A 20,169-nucleotide genomic window follows, 5' to 3' on the forward strand; every position below is an offset into this window, starting at 1 on the left:
TATGGAGCGGACCCGGAGAGAGAGAGAGAATGTATTATGTATATCTGAAAACGAATGTATAAAGTAGTTTGTATAAAGGTAAAAAGGGTACTAGAGGATGTGTTATTGACGGAACTCTTAAGCACACACACACACACACACACACACACACACACACACACACACACACACACACACACACACACACACACACTCCATCAATACAACACACATCCCCTTTCTTCGTCCTACCAACCACACATCCCCACACATTCTCTCTCTTTCTCTCCCTTCCCTCCCATCTCCCCTTCCCCCTTCCCCTCCTTGCCCCCCCCCACTCACTCTTCTCTCTAGCACTCCCCCCCTCGCTTCGCCGTGTCTGAATGTCCACGAATAGCGAAGTTCTGTGTCCACGACGAGGTATAGAAACAAGATTACCACAATTAGTCGCTTTGTCATTTCCCCTCGGCAGAAGAAACCACCAATTAGCTACCCTATTGACGAAACACGAAAGGGAGGGAGGAAAAAAAGGGAAAAAAGGGGAAAAGAAAACGAATGGAGGGGGAGAATTGGTGGGTGACTGCTGCAATATCTTCTGCCCTAGTGACGGCGCGGCCCTGTCCTGTCCTACGCACCGCCCTTCCTTCCTTCCCTCCCTCCGTCCGCCTTTCCTTCCTTCCTGACTCAGCTGATTGGGGAATGAGTGAGCTGGAAGGAAACTGTTTACCGCGATGACACGGACTAATGACGCTCCAACGGGGACTGAACTATTTGTGTTGGACGTGATAATGAAGTTCGGTGGATTGGTGATGATGTGGACTCGGACATAAACGGCTCTTGTGGGTAATAATAACGAGGAGGGAAGGATTTTTTAAGTAGTTTAGAGGTTGTCATGAGGATGTACAAAGACGTTCAGACACACATAAATTAATACAAAAAGAAAATTAAAGAAAAAAAATAGATGATGATGTGGACTTAGACATAAACGGCTCTTGCGGGTAATAATAACAAGGAGGGAAGGATTTTTTTAGTAGTTTAGTGGTTGTCATGAGGATGTACAAAGACGTTCAGACACACATAAATCAATACAAAGAGAAAATATAAAGAAAAAAATAGAAGAAAAATGATGAAGATGTGGACCTAAAATGGCTCTTACGATAAATAAGGACGGAAGGATTTTTTTTGTGTGCGTTGATGTACTTTAGAGGTTCTTAAGAGGATGATTTTTTGTGTATTGGTTCAGTTAGAGGACGAGAGGCTCAGAGGTCATTGATTATTCACATGCTGATGTTTTCGAGGTTCCTTGAAAGGTTGAATAATTTAAATCCTGACTCATCGCAGACTAAAATGAGGGACTAAGCTAAATTCCATCTTATCACATATTTAAGAAAGGTATTTATTGCGTTTACAGGTAAGAGGAACGTTCTCTATCAATTATAGATACATAAATCATTGAAGCAGATGTTTTTTTCTCTTATTTTTTGTTTTTCTTCCTTTTCCTCTTTCTACTTCATTCAATTATTCCATTTCGATAGTTTACTTCCTTCCTTCCTTCCTCCCTTGTGTTTCCCCTTCCTCCTCCTCCTCCTCCTCCTCCTTTTCCTCTTTTTACTTCGTTTTATTATCCCATTTCTATACTTTTCCTTCCTTCTTTCCTTCCTACCTTCCTTCCTCCATTGTATTTCCCCCTCCTCCTCCTCCTCCTTTTCCTCTTTCTATTTCATTTTATTATCCCATTTCTATACTTTTCCTTCCTTCCTTCCTTCCTACCTTCCTTCCTCCCTTGTATTTCCCCCTCCTCCTCCTCCTCCTCCTCCTCCTCCTCCTCCTCCTCCTCCTTTTCCTCTTTTTACTTCGTTTTATTATCCCATTTCTATACTTTTCCTTCCTTCCTTCCTGCCTTCCTTCCTCCCTTGTTTTTCCCCCTCCTCCTCCTCCTCCTCCTCCTCCTCCTCCTCCTCCTTTTCCTCTTTCTATTTCATTTTATTATCCCATTTCTATACTTTTCCTTCCTTCCTTCCTTCCTCCCTTGTGTCCCCCCTCCACCTCCTCCTCCTCTTCCTGCTTTAGTCTCCGCCTCAAGGGACTTCGGATACGTTGTCAGGACACTTGATACAGCGAATAACGAGCGAGTGTCGACACGCGGCTTCGAACTGTCCATTAGAGGCTTCGGAGCTCCGCCTGACAAGCTCTTGAATTCCTCGCCTCGATGCATCCCTAATTGTGTAAGGAATAAGCTTTTTTTTTTTTGGGGGGGGGGGGGGGTGAGGGGGCGGGGTCTTCGTTTTTTCTTTTGTTTTTTCCGTTCTCTGCTTCCTATGCCTATTTTTTTCTTTTCTTCTTTTTTTTTCTCTGTTTTTTCATCCTCTACTTCCTCCTCCTCCTCCTCCTCCTCCTCTACTTCTCTTATTCTTTCCCTTTTTTTTTTTGGTCCTTTTTTTCCTTATTATTGGTTTTCTGTTTTTTCCACTCTCTGCTTCTTCTTCTTCCTCCTCCTGTTTTTTTTCCAAATTTCTCCTCTTTATCCTTTTTATCCGTTTGAGTTTTTATATCAATGTTTTTTTCTTCGTTTCTGGTTCTCCTCTGTTTTACCACCGTTCTTCCTATGTCCCTTTCGCTTGCATCTCCATGTCTCTTAAGAGGAAGAAGAGAAGGAGGAGGAGGAGAAGAAAGTGATAATTAGTGAAAGAGGAAGGAGATAGAAAATAGGAGAGAGAGAAGGAAAAAAGAGGAAGAAAAGGAGGAGGAGAAGAAACAGACGGAAAGGATATCCTCTCTTTTTCCCTTTCCCGTTTCCGTCTTTTCGTGTCTTATATCTTCTCCTTTATTCCTCTTTCTCCTCTCCCGTTTTCTCTTGTTCCTCTCCTTGTGTTCTCTCTTTTATTTTTCTACCTCTCTTTCTCCTCTTCTCTTCTTTCTCTCTTTTTCCATTTTCGTGTTCTCGTGTCCTATTTCTACTCCTTTATTCCTCTTTCTCCTCTCCCCCTTTCTCTTGCTCCTCTCCTTGTGTTCTCTCTTCTATTTCTCTTCCTCTCTTTCTCCTCTCTTTTTCCCTTTTTCCGTTCTCGTGTTCTCGTCCCCCAGCGTGACTGTCGCTATCTCTGCTTTGACAGGCTCCCCCTCCCCCCCTTTTCTCTCCCTCTTTCCTCCCCCCTTCCCTCCTGTCTGCGTAACTCCTCTTTATCTGTCTCCCTATTCTCCATTCTCCTTTGTTTTCCTCCCTATCACTCTTATCTCCCCTCCGCCGCCCATGTGTCCTCGCCCCGCTGCCCCACTTTCTCTCCCCTCTCCCTTCCTCTAACCCAGTATCCTCCCTTCCCCATATGTAACGGAGATGTGCACTGAGGTCAAGCGATGTCACTCTTATAGTTTCTCCACTTCTACTCATCTCCTTTGACACTTTTCCTTTCATCTCCTTCCTCTTCTTCTCTCTTTCCTCCCCTCTACCCTCATCCTTTCCTCCCTCCCTTTTTCATCCTTACACTTTCTTTCGCTTCTTCCTCCTCTTCTCCCCCTCTCCCTTCATTCTCTCCTCCCTCCCTTTATCACCCTTATAGCTTCTTTCGCTTCTTCTCCCCTTCTTCCCCTTTTTCCTCCTCACGATAGTTTTCCTCCAATCCAATTCCTTCTCCTTTTCGTCTTTTTTCTCCCTTCTTTCTCTTCCCAATCCTTCCTCTCTTCCTTCCTTTTTCCCATTCCATCATTATACCACTTCTTTTCCTCACCCCTCACTTTATCATCACACCCCTTCCTCCCTTCCCCTTATCCTCCTCACTCCCCACTGATAACCCCCTTCATTCTCTCCCTCTTCTTCTCCCTCGTCCCCTTCCTCCCTTTCCCTTATCCTCCTCACTCCCCACTGATAACCCCCTTCATTCTCTCCCTCTTCTCCCTCGTCCCCTTCCTCCCTCACCCTGTCCACAATTAACCTCCCTTGTGGCCGCTCCCTCCGTTCCATCAACACCCTTCTGTCCTCACCCTCCCTTTCTCCTCACTATACATGCCATTCCTTGCAGCCAGAACCAAGTGAACTATATCAAAACACTAACTAGTATATTTTTTTCTCCCTGGTCACTATCCTTTCCTCACTATACCAAAACCTTTCCCAAACCTTCACTAACACGCCTCCCCCCTTACCCCTTCACTATCCTGCCAATCCCTAACCTTATAATTATCTCACTATTCTCACCATTCTGTCACTATTTTCTATGTTTTCACTATTATTATTTTTCACCATTTTAAAAACCTTCCTTGGCCATCCCTTATCACCTCCCCATCAACCCCTCTCCTATACCCCCTTCCCTCCCTTTCTCCATATCTCCCTTTTTCCTTTTTTTTCTTCCCTTTCTTCCTATTCTTCTACTCTCTACTTTTCATCTTCCTCCATCTGTTTTATTTTTTGTTCCTTTTTTCTCCCATTATCCATTTTCCTTTCCCTTTCGTTCATCTTCCTAACCATCCCTTCCCATGTCGCCCCTTTCCCCCTCTCCCTCCCTCCGGCCTCCTCCCCCCAATCATCAGACCCACCAAACAATAAAGACCTCGCGCCGTGGCCCCCCCCCCCCGGCTCCCCCCGCCCCCCCAATCGATCGCCACTGTGTTTGTGGGGGGGGGGGGGGCGAATGTCTCTATTTATTTCTCGTTTTGGTGTGTGTGTGTGTGTGTGTGTGTGTGTGTGTGTGTGTGTGTGTGTGTGTGTGTGTGTCCTCTCCTGTTTCCTACCTCATCGTCCTCCTCCTCCTCCTCCTTTCTCCATTGTCTCCTTCTCTCCTTTTACTCTCTCTACTTTTTATTCTGTTTTGTCTTTTTTTCTCTTCTTAATTTCCTATTTATTATTCTTTCCCTCCATCTATTTTTTTCTTCTAATTGATCTGAATCTGTTTGTATTTAACTTTTTTTTATTTTCCTTATAATCTAACACACAGACAGATGATGATGATGATGATGATGATGATGATGAAAATAAAAAGCAGAATTGTGTTATCATTTGGCGCTGAAATTGCTTACATTATCACTCATTAAAATATATATCATAAGTTTTTCCCATAACAATGTTTAACAATACTCATTTGAACATAACTTGATTACTATTTCTATATTGTCATTAGTTGGAGCTGAGATGGCTTATACTATTACTCATTACACTATCCATCAACGTTTGCTTTTGCCGTGAGAGCTTTGTTACATCAAGAATCATTAGCACGAAAATAGTCCAAAGTTATCGTAGAGTGGTTCGAATCCCGTACCTGCCTCACAGCATTAAGATTAGTACTCCCGGAAATGGTTTATATTATTACTCATTAAAATATAGTCAAAGTTTTCGCCGTAATATCAACAATCCTTTACACAAAACACAAAGTCCAAATATATCTCAGTGGTTCGAATCCCCTTCCTGCGTCACTCCATTTAGATTTCAGCACTTTCTTTTATGTCTGCGAAAATAATTATACAGCCTTAATAGCCGTCATTATACAAGAACTATCACCAAGCACCATCACAGCCACCTCCACAACTGTTCTTCGGTAACGATATTGAGCTTCATAAAAAAAAGTATAGCTCATTAAAATTCAAACACCCACCCACACACGCTCTCTCTCTCTCTCTCTCTCTCTCTCTCTCTCTCTCTCTCTCTCTCTCTCTCTCTCTCTCTCTCTCGCCATTATTACCTCTTTCTCCTATCGATCTCGCTTCTTTTCTCTTCTCTCTCTTCTTCTCCCTCCCTTTTTCTCGCTCCCTCCTTTCCTCCTTCCCTCTCTCCTCTCCATTCCTCCAAAACGTCCCATCATGAATCTCTCTCTCTCTCTCTCTCTCTCTCTCTCTCTCTCTCTCTCTCTCTCTCTCTCTCTCTCTCTCTCTCTCTCCCAAAAAACTGCATGGCGCCATTTACAATAATTTCAAAGCAAAACAAAATTAGTGCCGCCAAACAGTATCGTAACGGGGAGTCATTTTTATAAAAGCGTGACAAATGCTGATGTAACGCAGGGCATCATTACTACCCATTAGGCGGATGGCGCTGACGTCACCCACCGGAGCCAGTAACGAGGGCGACAGTAACAGCGGCGCCGACACACACATACAGCAGCGAATGTAACAGGAGAGAGAACAAAAAGGAGGAAATTGCGTTTAAAGGGACCTGTGTTTAAAGGGACCTGTATTTAAAGGGACCTGTGTTTAAAGGGATCTGTGTTTAAAGGGACCTGTATTTAAAAGGACCTGTGTTTAAAGGGACCTGTGTTTAAAGGGACCTGTGTTTAAAGGGACCTGTATTTAAAGGGACCTGTGTTTAAAGGGACCTGTGTTTAAGGGGACCTGTGTTTAAGGGGACCTGTATTTAAAGGGACCTGTATTTAAAGGGACCTGTGTTTAAAGGGACCTGTATTTAAAGGGACTTGTATTTGAAGAGTTGCGTTTAAACAGCAATTTTTATAGCATGTAAAGTCTAAACTAAACTATCCTCAGTATATCATTACGTATGTTTATCATCTCTAATACTGAAGTGCCGCGTTTAAAACAGTGCTCGTGATCGTATTATGGTGAGCAATATACTCTCCTCAGTACATCGTGGAAAGCAGTGCCGTTTTATGCCCGATCATTCCTACGTCTTGCAAATGAGCACCATCGCTAATCTGTAAGTGCCGCTTCTAAGGAATTTCTCGTGATGGTAATGTAGCGAACAACTCCTCAACGCGCCACAATACAAGTCTAATCTCTTCTCAGTATATCATAAGGAGCGGTATCATTATGCGTCCTATCCTTCCTATATGTTGTAAATGTGTATCGCCTATATGGATTAAGACCGTCTTCTAAACTAAACTTCGTGATCGTAACGTGGCGAGAAACTCTTGAATGTACGAAAATATACGAGTCTAACTTCTCAGTATACCATAAATAGTGGCATCTCATCCTTCCTATGTCTGGCAAATTTGTATCGCCTCTATGAATTAAGACCGGCTTCTAAACTACTCCTCGTGATAGTAACGTGGCGAGGAACTCCTGAATGTACGAGAATATACGAGTCTAACTTCTCAGTATATCATAAAAAAAGTGGTACCTCATCCTTCCTACGTCTTACAAATTTGTATAATCTCGAATCTTCAACTAAACTTCAAATGCCGCTCCTAAACTCCTCTTCGTGATCTGAATGTCGCGAGCAACTCCTGAATGTGTAAGTATTTCGAATCAATCCATGAAGTTAATGTCCACGGCACAGAGACCTTGGAACAAAATAACACCCACTTTCATATTCACCACAAGGGAAGGAGGTGGCGGTGGGAGTGGCACTGGGCGGGCCACTTCCCAGGCTACCTTAGCACAGGTGAGAGGGGTCATACCTGTAAAAGAGAGAGAGTATGCATTAGTCACCTGTAATGGTCACCGCGGCATGCAAGTTTAATGGATGAAAAATGACATGGCGGGACACACTGGCACGCTGTCCTGGCACTCTGCTTGGCCCGAGTCGCGAATGGAGTGCAGGCAAAAGTTTGGGTGTGTGGAATGAATGATTGAGGAGTACAAACACATACACGCACGCACATAACACCCTTCCCCCCTCCCACACACAGATGCAGACACGCACATCCATCCACCCACACACACACACACAGGTACATGGTCATCGCTTTCCATCTTTAATAGCAACAAAGAGATACACACCCAGAAAAGGACTCATGAAGACACCTCACGCCCACGCCCACACTCACCCACACCCACCCACGTACTCTTCCTCCTCCCCCCTTCCCCCCACCATCACCACAGTATCTTCCACGAGGGGGACGAGGGGGGGGGGGGGAGTTGATGATGGAATATATAATGCAAATTCATCTTCTTGCTAGCAACTTATTTAAGAAAGAATGAATAAATAAGCAACTCCGTATATCCGAGTCCCCGGCCCCGGCACAAAGGATTTTAAATTTGCAAACTTTAATCGAACGCAAGGTTGTCACCCCCGGAGATGAAGGAGGGGGAAGGGGGGAGGGAGGAGGAAGAAGGAGGAAGGAGGAGGAGGAGGAGAAGAAACGATTACGAAAGAGGAAAGAGGGAAAAGAACCAGGAGAAAAGACGTCATAGAAGAGGGAAAGAATGAGAAGGAAGGAAGAGGAGGAGGAAGATGAAAGAGGTGTAAGATTACGGAACAGGCAGTGAGGAACGGAGGGAAGGAAGGGGATGAAACGAGAAGAAAGGGGAGATGGAAGTAACGAAGAGGATATGAAGAAGAAAAGAAAGAGGCAGAAGGAAAAAGAAGGAATACAACGAGGATAGGAGAGAAAAGAGGAAAAGAAGGATTAAGAGGAGATGGATTGTAGGAGGAAGGAAGGAAAGAAGAAAGGAAGGAAGGAATATAGCTGTGTATGTATGTATGTGTGTGCTTGTGCTTGTGTGTGCGTGTGCGTGTGTGTGTGTGTGTGTGTGTGTGTGTGTGTAGGCGAAGCATCATCCAGGGAGAAGAAGGTTGAAATGAGGCGAAGCGAAAGCAATGGCGTAAGTTCCTCTGGAGTGGCGGCTGATGGAGTGAGACGGAGAGAAGTGGAGCAGGAGGGAGGAGAATGAGAGCAGGACCCGGCGACAAAGACCGAGCTAAGAGGATCCGGCGCTGAGGGCTCTTGCCGGCCAGACCGAGGACTAACTGCGCCTCTACCTGTGACCTGGCTCCCTAGGTACAGCACGATTTTCGCTTTTTTGAATCCATGTTTTGTAGCGCTAGAGCCCGAACCTGAACTTAACCTGACCTGACCTCTCCCTAACATGGTGCTTACCTACCCTAATTCAACTTAACTCAACCTTCCCACACTTACTCTTTTAGATATACATATATAGACAGATAGACAGACAGAGACCTACCCTAACCTAACCTAACCTCTCCTTAACATGGTGCTTACCTACCCTAATCTAACTCAACTCAACCTTCCCAAACTTACTCTTTTAGATATACATATATAGACAGATAGATAGACAGAGACGTAATCTAACCTAAACTTACCTCTCCTTAACATGGCACTTACCTACCCTAATTTAACCTAACTAAGCCTTCCTAAACTTACTCTTTTAGATATACATATATAGACAGATATATAAAGAGATAGATACCTAACCTATACTAACCTAACCTTACCTACCCAAGTATAACCTTACCCAACGTATCCTAACCTAGTCTATCCTAACCTAACCTAACCAAACTCAACTCGAACTCATCTACCCTTCTCCTATATAATAGACCAACAGATAGATAGATAGATAAAAAAGGGACAGAGAAAGGGGCAACGCGTGTGATGGTTGGGATTGTGTTGGTGGTGGTTGTGGTGGTTGTGGTGGAGGTGGTAGAGGTGGTGGTGGTGGGGGTGGTGTTCCTTGCATAAATCCAGGCAGCATGACACTTCACATAGAGGCGGACTCGGACAAATGCTGGAGTGGATGAGCTGGGGGAGGGAGGAAGGGGAGGGTGGGGAGGAGGAAGAGGGGGGGAGAGAGGGAGGGGGAGGGAAATGGTCTCGTATATGGGGAAGCAAAGCAAATCCATCATAGGCGCCAGGGAAAAAGCAATGCGAGAACTGTATCGATTGAGCGGCGGGGCGTGTCAAGAGGAACAGAACGCTAACCCTTTCGGGGCGGGGCGGGGCGGGGCGGATATGGCGGCGGGAGGATAGTATTAAATATGGAACAAGGAAAAATGGAAAGGAAAGGACGAGGTATGGGAATGGGGGCAAGAGAGGTTGGTAAATTGTGGGTTTGGGAGGAGAGGGAGATGAGAGAGAAAAGGAAGGGAAGGGGAAGGGAAGGGGAAGGGAAGGAGAGGAAGGGGTGAGGTTAGGGGAGGGAGAAGAGGTCTATGGACGGGCAAGGAGAGGTAGATAATGTCTGGGTTAGGGAGGAGGAGGAGGAGAGAGAGAGAGAGAGAGAGAGAGAGAGAGAGAGAGAGAGAGAGAGAGAGAGAGAGAGAGAGAGAGAGGAGAGGAGAGGGAGAAGGGTAAAAAGCAGGGAGAGAGAACGGAGGAAGGGGAACGGGATGGAGCCTGGAAAAGGGAACAGAGGGAGGGGAACGGGTTGGAGGATATGGGAAAGGGAACGGAGGGAGGGGAGCGAGGGTTTGAGGGCGGGAAAGGGAACTGGAGGGTGAGGGGAACGGGATAGGAGATATGGGAAAGGGAAAACGGAGGGAGGAGAGCGAGGGTTTGAGGACGGGAAAGGGAACTGGAAGGTGAGGGGAACGGGATGGAGGATATGGGAAAGAGAGAACGGAGCGAGGGAAGCGAGGATTTGTGAGGGGGACGGGATGGGAGAAATGGGAAAGGGAACGGGGGGGGGGGAGGGGAGCGAGGGTTTGAGGGCGGGAAAGGGAACTGGACGGCGCGGGGAAAAGGGGGGTAAAAAAAAACGAAATAAAAGGTGCGTGCATAAAACATATTCCGAACACTCAGCCACGAATCGAGGGACGTGACTCGCGCGGCAGTGGAAAGATAAATAAATGGCAGTACATAAAAATAGAACCACCGCACGTGTTTACTTTTATATGCGTTGCCTTTTATGTTATTTAGAGGTATAGATATAGATTTCTGATGCCCTTTGCCTGCCTGTGGGTTGGTTGGTCGGAGGGGCACGTGAAGGTAGGTTGTGGTGACGGGACTTTTTCACAGTGACTTTCTTATTTAGAGGTATAGATATTGATTTCTGATGCCCCATGTCTGTCTGTGGGTTGGTTGGTCGGAGGGGTATGTGAAGGTATGTTGTGGTGACGGGACCTTTTCACAGTGACTTTCTTATTTAGAGGTATAGATATAGATTTCTGATGTCCCTTTTGTCTGTCTGTGGGTTGGTTGGGCGGAGGGGTATGTGAAGGTATGTTGTGGTGATGATACTTATTCACAGTGATTTTCTTATGATATTCTTAGTTTTATTACTGTTTGATTCTGTTGGTCATGTCTTTCTCTGTCCCTTTCTCTCACCCCTCCCTCTAACCCCCTTCAATTTCCCTCTCATCTCCCTCTCCTTCTCCTTCCCATACCTTACCTACCTCTCCTTGCCCGTCCATCGAACTCTTCCCCCTCTCCTAACCTCACCCCTTCCTCTCCTTTCCTTTCCCTTCCCTCCCTTTTCTCTCTCATCTCACTTCGTTTTCGTTACAATATTTTCAAGGTAACAAAACAAAGGACAGGCAAGCAATAACAAGCGGAAATAAAAGAGGAATAAGGGGGAAAAAACGAAGAAAGAGGAGGAGGAGGAGGAAAACGAGGCGATGAAGAACACTAACAATAAAAATCACAAAAAAACAAACACACAAAAGAACAGAGAAGGGCATGAATAATAAAACAAAACAATAATGAAAAACAAAAACAAATACCAAACACAGAAAAACCATAACAGCGGATAATACTTATAATACAAAACCACCACCATCACCACCACCACGACCACCACCACCACCAGCCGGCAACTCCTTAAGCCGAGCAGCGCCTCCCTCGCCTCCGTCGCCGCTGCTCTCGACTCTAAGCCCCACGCATGCTATTTCTATTGACAGAGGAACACAATTTCGCAGCGCTAATCACCCGCGCCGCGCCAGATCTCGCCCGATATTCGAGAGCTCTCACGCGGGACATCCTGAAGCGCTGTCGTTGTCCCTGTCGTTGCTGTCGTCGCTTATGTGGATGGTTGGATAGGTGGGTGGATGAAAGGGTGGGTGAGTGAGTATAGGTGGGTGAGTAGGTGAATTCAGTGATCTGTGTGTGTGTGTGTGTGTGTGTGTGAGGGATAACTTGTCAACTATTATATTTGTTATCAGTATTAGAAGTAGTAGTAGTAGTGGATATGGTGATGGTGGTGAGGCGAATGACCGCGGTGGTGGTGGTGGTGGTGGTGGTGACACTCTCATTCATCACCATCACAGCAAAAGAATGGCAGTCAAAGTTTTGTCAGTCAGCGCTACACGTCCGAGACACGCACCGGACACATGAATAAGAGATAAGGCTCAGAAGCAACACGACGCAACACACACACGTACACACACGCACCTCCCCATCCCTTCCCCCTCCCCCCGACCGCACACACTATTCCTGACACGCGAGCCCATATTTCCATGTCCTCCCCTTATCATCATCACACCCGTCACATTAAAACCGAGATCTACTTGATATAATTCACCTTGACATAGATAGACTATATAAAAATCTGCTGCCCCTTTTCTTGTCTTCCATGGTTTCCTTCTGCCTTTCCTTATTCCCTTTCTCTAGCCTTTCTGTCTGTCTTCTTTCCTTTCGTTTCCTCTCTCTCTCTCTCTCTCTCTCTCTCTCTCTCTCTCTCTCTCTCTCTCTCTCTCTCTCTCTCTCTCTCTCTCTCTCTCTCTCTCGGCTTTCTAACTTTATTTCTCTCCCTCCCTTCCTTTATCTCTCCTCTACTTCTCTCTCTCTCTCTCTCTCTCTCTCTCTCTCTCTCTCTCTCTCTCTCTCTCCTTCCTTCCCTTCCTTCCTTCCTCTCCTTCTTCCTTCTTCCTTCCCTCTCTCCTTCCTTTCCCTCTCTTCTCTCCTTCCTTCCTTTTCTTCCCTTCCTTCCTCCTTTCCCATCCTCAAATTCTCCCTTCCATTCCTTTTCTTCCCATTCGTTCCTTTCCCTTTCTTTCCTTTCGTTTCTTCCCTCCCTTTATCTCTCTTCCTGATTCCCTTCTCTCTCCCCTTCCTTCCTTACACCTGCGGCCACCTGCGAGAAACGCCTGGGATTGATTTGGGAGAGAGCAGCATCGCGGGTAATGGAGAGGGGCTGGTCGCGGAGAATGGGGGATGCGCGGTGTTTTGTCTCGGATAATGGGCAGTAAGGATGTTAAAGCTTGGTAATGGAAGGTGTGGAGCCGCGAGGTAATGGTGGAGAAGACGGGAGTGATGGAGGCACGAAGGGATGGGAGGAGGAGGACGAGGAGGAGGAGAGATGGGAGGAAAGAAATGGATGGATGGGGAGAGAAAAGAGGGTGGAGGTGAGATAGATAGATAGATAGATAGATAGATAGATATTTTGATAGATAGATAGATAGATAAAGTGAATGCATGAGTTTATTTCACGTCCAAAACACACAAACACACAAACAAACACACAAACTCGGTCTAGTCAAGGTCGTTTCCGGGATAAAAAAAAAAAAAATTACGTTTTTTTCGGAGATTTTTAGGGAGAATATCACCGTGTGTAATTGTGTGTGTGTGTGTGTGTGTGTGTGTGTGTGTGTGTGTGTGTGTGTGTGTGTGTGTGTGTGTGTGTGTGTGTGTGTGTGTGTGTGTGTGTGTTTGCCGTGGAATGCCTGGCTTTTAATACGTAATGGCTTGGGTGATGTCAGCAAAACACCGATAAACTGCTGACTACATGTACCGTGTATGCGACAGCCCGTGTGTATGTGTGTGTGTGTGTGTGTGTGTGTGTGTGTGTGTGTGTGTGTGTGTGTGTGTGTGTGTGTGTGTGTGTGTGTCCACTTGCACCAGCTATCTACCTAACGCCCACCACCACCACCCCAACCACCACCACCACCATCAAACACACCTGTCACGCCCCGGCTGACCCTGGCGGCGCGGCGCGGGGCTCGGCGGGGTTCCGTGATCGCTATCTTGCATTTAATATAGATACTCCCGGCCTGTCTACGCAATGGATGGGCGTGTCGATAGCGGCAAGACGTATGGGCGCCAGGGAGGCCAGTCGGCGGCGCAGATAATATGAAATACGGGTGGCACTGTCCTCGGCGGCGGCGGTGGAGGTTGTGGTGGTGGTGGAGGAGGAGGCGGTGGTGGTGGTGGTGATGGTGGTGGTGGTGGTGGTGCGGCTCCCATCTGTCTGGTAATGACTCGCCAACAAAACATACTTCTCAAAGGGCTACTTTACACACACACACACACACACACACACACACACACACACACACACACACACACACACACACACACACACACACACACACACACACACACACACACACACACACACACACACACACACACACACACACACACACACACACACAGGTGTGTGTGCATGAATACATATATACACACACACACAGGGCGTTGTGTCATGTTTATGTTGAAATGTCTGTTTTATGTGCGTTAGGGAATAAATGAAAAACACACAGCGCACATACACGGCTGAGCATTCATATACGCAAAGCACACACTCAGGACGCCCCCCTCCCTCCCCACGCCGCCCCCCACGTAAGCATACATGAATGCATAAATGCATATATGAATGCAAACTATACTTGCAGGTTGTGTTTTGTTTAACTGCAGATATGGATTTTACGAGTGACTGCATAAAGCGAATAAACACACACACACACACACACACACACACACACACACACACACACACACACACACACACACACACCTCCTACTAAAATTGACCTCTCTTTTGGCCACTCTTCTGAACTCTTTTTTTTTTATATTATGTCATTGTTTACCTGGCAAATTTTTTTCTCATTATAACTTTTTTTTGCCGATGAGCTGCTTTCTTTGCGGCAAACACACACACACACACACACACACACACACACACACACACACACACACACACACACACACACACTAAAGCACCCGGCCAATCAGTGAGTGTCTACACCCCCAACACACGTATGGACACCTTCCCAATATTTAGTTATTCCCGATACACAGATGATGCTTACTACGAGATAAAACAGCCCCGCCTTATTGGGAAGCGGGAAAAATGCAAATACTCCTATACTCTTCCCCCGAGCGAGAAGAGAAAGAAAAAAAAAAAGGCGAAGAAGAATAAGGAAGAAGGACAGAGGAAAAAAAAAGCAGGAGGAGAGAATGAGGAAGATGAAGAACAAGAACCAGAAGATGAAAAGGAAAAAAAAATAAGTATAATCCCACAAGTTGTTTAGTTCGCTCATCTTAATATATTTGCCACCTTGAAATAAAAGCTTACCTCCCTCTTACACGTATGAGTAAACATAATCAGGTAAGGAGATTATAATTATTTACTCATCAACTCTCTCTCCCTCTCTCTCTCCTCCTCCACCACTCTCAGTTTCTCTCTCCCTTTCTACTCCACTATCAACTCTCTCTCTCCCTCTCTCTCCCTCACTTACCCCCGTCATTTTCTCTCTCTCTCTCTCTCTCTCTCTCTCTCTCTCTCTCTCTCTCTCTCTCTCTCTCTCTCTCTCTCTCTCTCTCTCTCTCTCTCTCTCTCTCTCTGTGTGTGTGTGTCCTTCCCTTCTCTCTCATTCCGCCTCGGGTCAGGGGGTCGGCACTACGCGGCCCTACTTGGCACTACAGATGCGTTTCCCCCCGTGAATGGCACCCAATATCCGTCTCTCTCAGCTTCACATCAGCCCGTCATCCGCCGCCTCTCGCCAGCAAATCCCGCGCGGGACATATTCTCCTTCGCTCCGCTATCCACTGTGTGTCTTCCGCCTCGATTCTCGGCCCAGGAAGTAACCATCTGTCACCCACCCATTGCTGTCTCTCTCCTTATTGCACTTTTTCTCTCTCTCTCAGTCTCTCTCTATCATAATATTCGCTTCCTCCTTATTCTTTTCCTATTTCTTGAACCTTTTCCTCCTCCTTTATTTTTCTCTTCCTTTATATTCTCCATTTCTTCCCTACGCTTTTCCTTTCTTCTTTTTTCCTTATATTTCAGTTCGATAATAAAAAATAAATAAATAAACGCAACTCTTTCCTTCACACGCGAAGTAGAAAGGAAAGGAGAAAAAAAAACTTGACTAAAACTAAGAAGAAAAAACTATAACGTAAAAATCAAATCAAACTTTTCACTCTTCACAAACCCACACATGAGGAAACGTTTCTCTCAAATTACTTCTCCCAGTAGACCAATTAGCCCAGGTAGAGAGAGAGAGAGAGAGAGAGAGAGAGAGAGAGAGAGAGAGAGAGAGAGAGAGAGAGAGAGAGAGAGAGAGAGAGAGAAACAATAAAAAAAGAAACACCAGCACCTAAAATCACTTCACAATTTCCTGCAACACTCCAGAAATACAAAAAAAATACCGACATTCTTAAGAGAACAAGTAAAAAAAAAACCGAAGACCAAAAGGAAAATAATAGAAAAAAAAGTCCATTTCCTTTCCATCAATGTGTGGCGGCGGTGTTGGGGGAGGGGGAGGAGGAGGAGGAAGAGGAAGAGGAAGCGAGGACGAAGGTGTGGGCGTCAGGTGAGAGCGAGACGTAACAATGGGGACCTTTGTTTTGACTGGAAGCCGGACGATTACAAATGAGTGGTTCTGGAAGTGACTCCATCGATTGTTCCTCCTCCACCTCCCGCCTCTCCTCCCCTCCCTCTTGCCCTTATCGTACCCTCTTTCCTTCCTGCCTTCTCTTTCTCTTTTCTTTTCTTCCTCTACTTCCTCTGCTCTTTCTTTTTCCTTTCCTTCTCTCCCTCGCTCTTCTTTCTCTTTGTGTTCTCTGTCTGCTGCCTCTCTCGAACCCTTTTTCCTGCCCCATTTTTCTTTTTTTCTTTCCTCCTCTTCCTTCTCCTCCTTCTTGTCCCTCTCCTGCCTCCTTCCTTCTACAGTGTCTTTCCCTACTCCTTCTGTCCCTTCCTCTTCCTTCCCTTCCTCTTTCAGTGTCCTCTCTTCGGGGGAAAGACAAAGAGAAGAACGACGAGGGGAAAGGAAGACAAGGAAAAGAAAAGGTAATGTAAAAGGAAGAACTAAACCAGGAAAGGGAAGAGAAAGGGAAAACAAGGGAAAGGAAGAAAGAAAAGAAGTAGAAAGGCGAGGTGAAAGGAGGGCAAGGGAAAGGTAGATGATGGGGAAACGGGTATCTGGAGATTTTCCCAAAGACTTTTCTAGTGTTCAGGGGATTAAGGGGAGGCTGTGGTATATCCGGACGGGCTGAGGGGGAGGCCGCGCACTTTGTTAGCGGCTCCCGAGGCTGTCTTAGAGAAACTTTGATTGGAGAATTAGAGAGTTTCGATTTCTCTTATTTTTCTCTTGTTCTGCCGTGGCTGTTTCTCTTTACTGAACCATGAGGACCTTATTTATTTATTTTATTATTTTAGTATATATGAGATAGTTTGTTCTTTGAGTTTTATTGATTTTTTTTTCTATAGTGATCTCGATAGGAAAGGTGAATTGGAACTTTGGTGGGAGGGCTGAAGTTTCGATTTTCTCTATTTTTTTCTTCTTTCTCTACCGTTTTGAGTTTCTGTTTATCGAACCGTGGTGACCGAGACCAGCTTTTGTTTTATTGTCTTTATGGTCAAGAAGAAAGACTTAAAAATTGTCATTCCTTCCTTTAACTACAGCAAAACAAATGAAAAACAGTAGCGTTATGAATGTGAGTGAAAAAAAAATGGTTTGTGTAAAAAAATATATGAAAAAAAAACAAAGGAAATAACGGTTAAGTATATAAAACGAATAAGTAGAAATAAAATAAGGAGATTAAAAGAGAAGAGGATGAAGAAGAAAGAACGTAAAAACAAAAAAAACAAAACAAGAATAAAAAAAAAAGTGTGATAATTTTCTGTCACGCAATGACGGTGATGAAGGTGGAGATGGTGGTGATAATGGTGGTGGTGGCCTTGGTCTTGGCGGTGCACGTTGGGAAGGGTCAGCATCTCCTCCAGCTGACTTACGTGGAGGACCAGGGGGAGGAGGTAGTGACCCGGCCGAAGGTTACGAAGAGAGTCAATTTCCCGCTCTTGAGACCAGAAACCCGGGAATCTAAGAAGCCTCCTCACAAGCCTCACACGGAAGAGAAATCACGTAAAAAAAGGCTCTTCAATGTGGTTCAGATCGAGGCCATAGGAGACCGCGAAGACCTCTCAAAGAACCTAGCTTTAGAGACGCCGGCCATCGAGGTCTCAGGGTCCGGCGGGCGTTACGGGGCTCGAAGTGGGGCGTCGTGGTCTCCTTGGGGTTTGTGGTCGCCGTGCAGTGTGTCGTGTGGGCGTGGGCAGCAGTACCGGTTCAGGGCGTGTCTGGTGCGGGCGTGTGAGGGCCGCCCGTGGGAGCTTCAGGAGTGTACTAAACGCCGGTGTAGGTTCTGAGTTAAGTGATTGTTTGTATGACTTTTTCTTCGGCCGATGTGTTTGATTTGTGACGCATTAGTTGATTGTAATAGAGAGGAAGGGGGTGATAGTATAGTAATGCATCTTAGTCTGTGTGTCTGTCTATCTCTGCCTGCATCTGTATCTCTCTTTGTCTGTCTCTGTTTATCTGTCTGCTTGTATTTGTTTCTCTGTCTATCTGTCTATGACTGTCTGTTTTAGTGTCTTTGTCTCTTGTCTTGCTGTTTGTCTCTGTCTCTATGTTTGTCAGTCGGTTTGCCTGTCTATCTATCTGTCTGTCTCTCTTCAGGTACACATTCACCTTCTCACTCCCCCCCCCCCCCCTCCCCCTCCGCCCCCCACACACTCTCCATTCCTGACGCCTCTCCGAAGTGACTCATTCCACCTGCTCCATTTCAGCCTCAATCATATTCCGTTTGGCGACTGGTGAGCATTATCGCCGCTTAGCCGTGACGCGCGCTCTAATGCATTTCACGAGGACCATCTATAGCAGCGGCCCTCACCTGCCTGCCTACCTACCTGCCCTCCGCCACACCTGAGCTACACCTGAATATTTACCTGGGCTCCTCCTCCTCCTCTTCCTCCTCCTCCGCCTGAGCCACCTGCCCGTCGTTACGCTAATCACGCAGCATCAATCGCATTTTATAATATCATTCCTCGTTCGTCCACCTCGTTCGGGGCGGCGTAATTGGAGTGACACATTCATTAGCTATTAATTTACTGCATGACATGGTTGGAAAGGCCCAGCACCGTCCTTCGTTGTCGGACTGTCTCGCTGTGTTCGGTGTTGTTAGTTAGACGCTCTCAGCTCCCACGTCAACTAATTCAAAATGCCAAAAAGGAGATCAGTTTGGTTCTTATTACTGGTATTTTAGGTTCACGGTACAGAAGTATGATCGAACTACCACCAGGGTCATAAAACCATCCGTGGAAATGCTCAAAACTTATACGAAAGCCTTGTCAAGTATGTTAGACGCTTTCGGCTCCCACGTCAACTATTTCCAAAACGCCGAAAAGGAGATCAGTCGGGTTGTTAGGCGTGGTATTTTATGTTCACGGCACAGAAGAATGATCAAACTACCACCAGGGTCATAAAACCATCCGTGGAAATGCTCAAAACTTATACGAAAGCCTTGTCAAGTATGTTTAAGAATACGACCCACTCTCTCACTCTCGTTCTTACTCTTCTTCCTCCTCTCACCCAGCGTCCCCCCGGCCAGTGGTCCATCAACAGAGCCTTTCAGCCCTCCCTCACCTCCTCATTATTGGCCACCCACATCCCTCATCCGATTAACCTGATCCTGTGGCGACCTAAACCGATCACAGAGGGAAAAGCTGCATTGTGGAGGCTAGCAGGGAGACCATAACCACATCCACACGCGACCCTCCACCCCGCCCTCCACCTAATCGATTGCTATTGACTTTATCTGATCCGTGGCGGGACTCGAACCTCTCCCAAGCCTCCTGAATCGGCCAATTTGAGTCCGTGTATATCCGATTTCCCGAAGGAGGCCGGATGGGAGACGCTGCAGCCCTTGGTAGTCTTTTGTGTCCCTGCGATTCTGTTTAGAGCTTGGTTGATGATGGTGGTTTGTATGGTTGGTTAATCGTTTGGTAAGGTTGAGGCTGGTCTTGGTAACTGGTTGACGCTGCAGCTCTTCTTTCTGCTTCTTCCTGGTCTTCTTTTTCATCTTCTTCCTTTCTTCTTCTTCAAGCAATCTCCATGTCTTGCCATTTACTCTCCTTTCTCTGCTTCTTCTTCTTATTATTATCTTCTTCTGTTTTGTATTTTTCCACTTGCTCCTCCTTCGCTATCTCTCTCTCTCTCTCTCTCTCTCTCTCTCTCTCCTCCTCTTTTATTTCTCTTCACCTTCCTCCTTCTCCTCCTCTTCCTTCTGTTACTGTCTTCTTTGTACCTCCTTCCTCCTCCTCCTCCTCATTCGCTTTCTCCTTCTATACTTGCTCCTCTTCTTCCTCCTCTTCATCATCATTATCTTTTTCATCGGCGTCTTTTTTTTATTTTCCTTTTTTCTTCTCCAAACTTCTCGCCTTTCTTCTAGACCATCATTACCGACTCCTCATCTCTCTCTTTCTTTCCCTCTTCTCCCTTCTCCTTCCTCTCTTCCATCATCACCACCCTTTAATTCCCTTAGGAGATACTAGTGTTGAGTTTCCCCTTCTGTACCC

At 46.0% G+C, this 20,169-nt stretch overlaps 1 protein-coding gene across 1 annotated transcript; it reads left to right on the forward strand.

Moving 5' to 3' along the window:
• Positions 1–17,385: 17,385 nt before the first annotated feature.
• Positions 17,386–18,143, forward strand: LOC127008815 (ectin-like). Its single transcript, XM_050881210.1, has one exon. It carries the CDS (start codon positions 17,446–17,448, stop codon positions 17,959–17,961), a length of 516 nt encoding a protein of 171 aa, XP_050737167.1. The 5' UTR covers positions 17,386–17,445; the 3' UTR covers positions 17,962–18,143.
• The last annotated feature ends 2,026 nt before the right edge of the window (positions 18,144–20,169 follow it).

Source organism: Eriocheir sinensis, chromosome 38 (assembly GCF_024679095.1).
Source record: "Eriocheir sinensis breed Jianghai 21 chromosome 38, ASM2467909v1, whole genome shotgun sequence".
NCBI classification, from domain to species: domain Eukaryota; kingdom Metazoa; phylum Arthropoda; class Malacostraca; order Decapoda; family Varunidae; genus Eriocheir; species Eriocheir sinensis.

Excerpts from the sequence above, each read along its gene's own strand:
- LOC127008815 (XM_050881210.1), top strand. The coding sequence starts at position 17,446 with ATGACGGTGATGAAGGTGGAGATGGTGGTGATAATGGTGGTGGTGGCC.